The sequence below is a fragment of the Gossypium hirsutum genome, chromosome D02 (genome assembly GCF_007990345.1).
Source record: "Gossypium hirsutum isolate 1008001.06 chromosome D02, Gossypium_hirsutum_v2.1, whole genome shotgun sequence".
NCBI classification, from domain to species: Eukaryota; Viridiplantae; Streptophyta; class Magnoliopsida; order Malvales; family Malvaceae; genus Gossypium; species Gossypium hirsutum.
The window spans coordinates 61345016-61352132 of record NC_053438.1 but is presented as its reverse complement, the minus strand read 5'-3'; the positions used below and the strand labels follow the sequence as shown (position 1 = coordinate 61352132).

General features: G+C 33.9%; 1 protein-coding gene across 2 annotated transcripts; it reads right to left on the bottom strand.

Moving 5' to 3' along the window:
* Positions 1–1388: 1388 nt before the first annotated feature.
* Positions 1389–6011, bottom strand: LOC107909630 (deoxynucleoside triphosphate triphosphohydrolase SAMHD1 homolog). 2 transcript variants are annotated; one of them, XM_016837235.2, is made up of 20 exons: positions 5746–6011; positions 5449–5629; positions 4991–5085; positions 4861–4883; positions 4681–4787; positions 4540–4591; positions 4367–4451; positions 3882–3972; positions 3748–3786; positions 3569–3636; positions 3411–3473; positions 3182–3237; positions 3037–3110; positions 2774–2866; positions 2574–2675; positions 2393–2473; positions 2217–2308; positions 2096–2111; positions 1746–1856; positions 1389–1607 (listed from the first exon to the last, which is right to left on the bottom strand). In XM_016837235.2, the coding sequence occupies exons 2-20, from the start codon at positions 5560–5562 to the stop codon at positions 1506–1508; spliced, it is 1464 nt and encodes a 487-aa protein (XP_016692724.1). In that variant the 5' UTR covers positions 5563–5629; positions 5746–6011; the 3' UTR covers positions 1389–1505. The 2 variants fall into 2 exon arrangements, with proteins under 2 accessions (XP_016692724.1, XP_016692726.1); XM_016837237.2 differs by having other exon boundaries at positions 4991–5028; positions 5746–6003.
* Between the last annotated feature and the right edge of the window lie 1106 nt (positions 6012–7117).

Below are 7117 nucleotides of genomic sequence, written 5' to 3'. Positions count from 1 at the left end.
AAGTGCTTTAATATTTTTTAAAAATATCAGTTAAGTTTTAGATTAATGAACTAAAATGGGTTAAAAAAACTTTTAAATACCAAGAGAAAAAAAATTGGAATATACTTATATAAGTTAAATGGAATTATTAAATCAACCAATTTCACCGCGATTTAAAATTTTTATAGTTCGATGAGTATCACTATAGTTTACTTTTTTTATATAATAAATGTTACTATGGTTACAATTTAAATTTATTTAATTTTTTAATAATATAAAGATTAAATTAATTTAATAATAGAATAACAAAATTTTATTTTCTTAGATACGGAGAATTAAAATCGATCAACTCTCAATTTCACCACCATCTAAATTTTGTATGAACAAAATAAATTTTATAATTTTAGATATCAAGAATCAAAATCAGTCAGCTCTCAGTTTCACCACCATCTAAATTTTCTATGAACAATTTTTTTTTTTTTATCTTTTTTGAAAGTATTTTAGATCAAGAAGTCTTATAATTTCGAGCTGACGGGGGATACTCGCACGATTTTTGTTTAAATTGTCTCGTTTTGTCATTTTTGAGACTTGGCACACAGATGTGCCGCATCTAGGGTTATTTCAAATGGCCCAATTCCAATCGATCAATACTGATCTCTATTTTCAACTCCTAAAATGATATGTATATAAAATTTACTAACGTAAAATTAAGTTGATTGTACTTGGTTGCATGCTTTAACTTAATATTTATTAGTATAATTTTTTATTTGTTTAATGAATTTTTTTAATTTAATTTAAATGTATAAATGAAACTTTAATTTTGTCTTAATTATACACATTTAAATAAATAAATACATCAATTTATTCTTATATTTCATAAATATAATTATATAGGTATACAATATATAAGCATAAAATAATACTATATAAATAATTGTGTTAATGATTTGTGAGAAATAGATATATAAAATTGTAATGTATAATTTTAAAAATTATCCCTAAATATAATTATATTGTTAAATTTAACCTCATTTGTTGAAATAAAAAATTATGAAAACATGTAAATAGTTTTACAATTGTGTAAATGAATTCCACCTTCGTGTATTTGTGATAGAAACATTATCAAAATTAACGAGTTTCAAAGAAATAAAATTATTTACTAGAGGGATTCCATAAATTAATTTCCAGAAACCAAAACCCAAGTACTACAATTCCCGTAAGAACTTAATATGATTCAAGCCCGATACAGAGGAAAAAGAAAAGCAAAAGGGCATGCATGGTAATAGCACAGCTGCCAATTAACTTTGTGTAGATTTGTTTTTCTTTTTACCAGTAAGCATATATGATCCACAAGAGATGAGGCCTTGGTCAAAATGGGTTAATTTTTAAGGCATACCATAACAGGTTTCTTAGTATTTAAATGTTGTATGAAAATTTATACTGTCAAGCCATAAGAGTAATGTACATTTCTAGAATGAGTATTGTACTATATTTGTATTTATATGAAGGTAGTGGGTGATTACTGTTTACACCCGACATTTCTTCTTCTCAGGAGTATCATGAACCTGTGCTTTCATTCCATATGTCTTTAGCTGATAATTTTCAAAGGCCTTAGAAACTGCTCCTACCTACACACACACACACAAATAGAGAGAGAGAGAGACATAATAATTAATACGTATGCATATATATATATCATCTAAATCATGGTAATATTCTTTATTCGTGGAAATTAAACATAAGCAATTTAGGACCAATGACCATACCAGTTCAGGTTTCTTGGAGTATACTCTGACAATCATATCTTGACAAAATGCAGGCAGCAAGTGACTTATGCGCTCATCTCTCATTGGAAATTTGTAATCACTCTCATAATCCTGAACAAGAAATCCCAACATCGCCGTTATCTTAAATTAATTTCAGTGTTATGGATAATTTTGAATCCATCACAAAAAACACAACTAGTTAATGTATTAAGGGTGCTTGCTTCATTTTGGGTTTTTTCCAACTTATAAATTGAGTATGCAGCTAGCACCATAACTCTACTTTGCTTAGCAATCATCATGGTGCAACAACATGGAAGTATGAAATATTTTGTAGGAAGTGGTGTTAGTACCTGGAAAAACTTTATGCTGGATGTGGAAATACATGCAAGGAGAGCCACACCAAATCTGTTACAATGTTCAAGAAAAGGAAAAAAGAAGTGCAATGAAAACATTATGTTGTTCCGCAAGTACCTTTCGAGAGGGTTACTCCTCCCACGAGTCAGGTCGATTTTCACAATGCTCACAGAAATGTCTTCCTCATTCAATGGAGTGTCACCATTTTTCTGATAAGAAGATTACTTGTCATGACAGTTGGATATTAATCTTTGAGTAAAGAATCTAGCATAAAATTCTTTTTATTTTGCCACCTGAGAACAAACAATATCTTGAGGAGTGATGTCCTTGAAATGTTCTTGTTTGTCCTTTGGAACAGCGAACTCATTACAGAACTGCAAAATGTAATCAGCTGTTGAAGTGGACGATCTAAAAACGCTCTAATTGAAGAAAGAAAACCCTATTTGCTTATTAATAATGTTTCCTAAAGAAGACCTGGTACAGATCTCTTCTCCGGATGCGAAGGACCAGATCTCTGGCCTTCTTGAGCTCTTGTTTATCAGAAGTTTCAATTTGTCTTAATATTGAATCGTCCAACTGCAGTTGTTAAAGGGCAATTGAAGTCCTAATGAGTAATGACATAAAATTTGGAATGTTGAAGATTAAGTGTAAATAATGCTTTAAGCTCAATAGACCTTCCAAAATTTAGCTGGCTCTTGGATTGAGGCTGATATACTAAGTTCACCATGTGCTAATGTTAAAGCATCTACAACCATGAGTTCTATTGCCTGGAGGAACAAGGAAAAAAGAATGCCGAAGTGTCAAAAGTCTATTGCATTTACTATTTGTACACATCCTGTAGCATTTACTGTTAAAAAGTTCAGATTAAAAAGCTCCAAATACGCCAAAACTAACATTTTGAAGTTGTGGACAAAACAGAGTAATTGCAGTTTGGTACCTTTACTTTAGCATGCGTATAAACCGTTCTATGTAAATCAGCTCGAGTAGCAAATAACTTGTGGACAGTCAGATCTGTCAGAAACATATATATTAGTTGAAGATTAATTGTTAGATGAAGATAATAAATTTGGACAAATACTAACAATCCTTGGCCCGGTAACATATCTCATCACCCATCACTCTCATTGTTTCCAGTAACCTGCAAGTTAAAATGAACATGAAAAATATGCACGACTACAAAATATGTTCAATAAACTAGAAAGATCTGCGCTTTTGCAGATGCAGAAATGTTGAAATAGCTTGAAACTTAACATCCCACCAGAGTATGTATTAAACAAAATGATCATATGATCATTATACATTGATCCCTACCTTTGAAACTGAAAATTGCAGCCAAGGCCACAAGCACGAGAGTCACGTACAATATAGTCAAATCTGCAAGGAAAATGTAATTATTGATTCTACTTTCAAAACCACAAATTGTAGTAAAGTTAGAAATAAAACTTAATTATGGAAAATCGATTACTTACTTATCAACATCTATCCCATTTTGACCATTTGCAACAATGTCATACAAAAAACGCTTTTCATTCACAGTCTACATTAAAGGAACTTTAAAATTGTGATGGCCAGGTAAATGATGATGAAACTAAAAACAGACGAGAATGTGAAAGAACAAACAAGATTTAGGTGAATTACGAGTAGTTACATTTTGTGAACCATTTGCTGAGCTAGCAAGTACCATTTCCTGTTGAAATGGCAAAATTATATCAAGCCTCGCATTTCATGTAGCTAATTTTCATGTATATAATGCAATTGAAATTTCAAAGAATATAATTCAACCTTCACATTGTTAAGGATTGCAGAATCTATTTCAATGTGGTGCGCATCAACAATGTAATCAATCATCTTCACTGACATGTCCTCATGAGACCTAATATATTCCCAAAAGTAATCAAGAAAAAAAAGGGGTTAAAGCAATGAGAGATCAATATAAATTGTAATAATTTAAATTTTTTTATTAGATTTAGATGCCCAACATGCGGTGCAGACTATGGAACATTGTCATTTATATAAAACAAGCAGAAGGTACACAAATTGAAATTTTTGAATGTTGAACATAACGAAGAAAAAAATTTAAGAGCTTCAAACTCGCAGGGCAGGAATAACTTCAACAAAAAAATACTAGACACTACCTAGATACAAATCACAATTTTATTCTTAGGATAATGAGCTATTGCATATTCACTACGGGAATGTAATGCACCTAGTGCTTACATCTGAGGCAAAACTAACAATCTATATCTAGAGTTGAATGTAAGAATCACCATTCAGATCCATTAAGAACCCGGGGAAGAAACTCGCGCTCAAACAGATGGCTGAATGGTCCATGTCCAACATCATGCAGTAGTCCTACGCACATAACCAGAAAAAATAAGAAAAAAAGGTTAGATACAGAAACAGTGATAAGAAAGAAAATATCAGTAACGAGGATGATTACCAGCAAGTTTTACTGTTCTGATATCATTACGTTCAATGTTGATCTCCGAGCCCTACAAGGATGCCATGCGAATAAGGAGAATATCTCAATATAATGGGAGATCAGAATGAGAACCACCAGACAGTGAAGTCATGTTCCTACTTGGTGACCCTGAACTGTATGAACAGCTTCACCAGCCAGCCAATAAACTCCCAGAGAATGCTCAAAGCGAGAATGAACAGCTCCAGGGTACACCATGTGCGTTAGACCTGATAAGCAAGCAACTTAGATCAGCAAACCGATTAAGTTCCTAAAAATCTGATGTAAGAAAGTTCAGCTTACCAAGTTGCTTTAGCTCGCGAAGTCTGCAGTAGACAATAAAATCATCAAAAACATATAATTTCTAGTTATATATGAAAAAGGAGTGAAATACATGTGAATATTGTTCAAAAAAAAATCAAATCAAGCTTGCCTCTGAAACTGCTCTGTGTCAACAAATTGTAAGAAGAACTGCATTAACAGTAAACAGAAAGTCATCTCAAGAAAAACTTTGATCATCAACGGTACCTTCAGAAAAATAATATCAAATTTGAGCTGTATCCATATTCTAAAGTAGAAACTTCTAAATCTGTACAAGATATATTCGTCATTCCTTCACAATTTTTTACTTGCTAAATTCTATTAATATATCTCATATTCTTCCGATTTGTCTCGACACGAAGATTCGTAGATTCCAAAACTTATCTTTATATCTCCCCGATTAAAATCTCATTTACTAGCTCAACCCAAAAAATCGTTTACGAGAGAAAAACATTATTATGACATAAACTAAATAATAAAATCCGATTTGAGACTATTTTACTTACCTAAATCACACACACATACACACACACACGAGTGCAAGTTCGGAAATGGAAGTGAAGCTAATACCGGATCAAGGTAGATGTTGCCGTGGACGTTGTCATGGATGTGCTTCGAGAACCGTCGATCACGGCAGGACAACGAGTACAAGCTCGTCACCTCCTCGTTCCCATTCGTTCCCATTCTTCTCACAGCCGGAACCTCTCAAGGAAATGCAAATTACAAACGGGGGAAAACAGAGTTCAGGAAACTGTGAAAAGGATAGAAAATTTCAAAATCTCAGAGATTCAAATTCACTTTCTTTCAACAGCTAGGGTTTCAAACAGAGAGAGAGAGAGAGAGAGAGAGAGAGAGATGGTTACTCACAGCTTAGTTGGGAATATGTATGAGATGAGAAGCGAGAGGGTGAAGAAAGCGGTTATTATAAGTGCAGGCAGGGAAGTTGGAGTGGAGGCGAAGTGAAAACGATACCGCCAAAAAAGCAATTTGTTCGTTACCACGTTCGGGGACTCAGCGCGTGAATCTCACTATCCAATCATTTGAATGATAAATTCCCATCTTTTAAAATATAAAAAATAAAATTGGCAACCTCTTTTCGATGGAAGGCCATGAGTTAGCTACTAGCTGGTGTCGTTGATCTACGTCGAATACCCTGAAAATATAGTTTGATAAGAAAGAACAGAAATAGATTAAATTTTCAGTTATTGTTTATGCACGGACGTCGCAGGTATGTATTTATACATGTTAATTCATATTCTATTTTGTAGAGATGAATTCAACTTCATGATAATGCGAACTAATATAATGCTATCTCATATGCACCGTCATATGCACCGTCATATGCACCGTCAAAATTGATCTTAACAATAGAACCAGGTGGGTGACTCCATTCTCTTTGCTCCTACGATTTTGAGGGATTTCTTTTCTCGATCCTGTTTAACACAGAAATATAATTATTAACAAATATCGCTATCAGGGATTTAAATAGTGGTCCGTTATCGAAATAGCGGCCGTTATACAGCGGTAACGGCACCGTCCGAAACCGCTACTGCCGAAACCCGCTATACCCGCAATACACAATAAGTAATGTAAAATTCACGACCGCGATACCTGCAATGACCGCAATAGCATCCGTTATGTCCGCAACCGCGATAAACGCAATGCGACCGAAAACGCGACCGCGACCGCAATTTAAATCCCTGATCGCTATTTCCTGACTAGTGCTAATTTTCCTCTCATGGATTCTAGCATTTCTGTCTCCATAAATGGCCCAGAGCGCACAACAGAATATTCGACAATGGTGGGGGGACACTGATCAAAAACCCAGGTAAGCCACTGTGTAAAATCCATAGTAGTAGCAATAAGAGTATTCGAGAATGATAATGCTGTCCAAACTTCAACTGAAATAGGGCATTTGCGGAACAGATGATCACTTGTTTCAGCCCCTCTTCCACATCGGGGACAGGTTGTATTAATGACTAGTTTCCTATGATGCATGTTGACTAGTATAGGCAGACACTTCCATGATACCCTCTAGATTGTGATTTTTATTTTAGTAGGAAGATTTTGGTGCTAGAGTTTTTTGTAAAAGTTTTCATAGTTGGTTTGTAAAGCATAAGCTCTAGAATTAGCACAAGAATTTTGTAATAGTTTATAGGCCTTATGAACCAAAAATTCACCCGGAGATTCACCACTTCATATAAGAAAATCATCGTGAGGTTCTTGTGCCAACGGGATA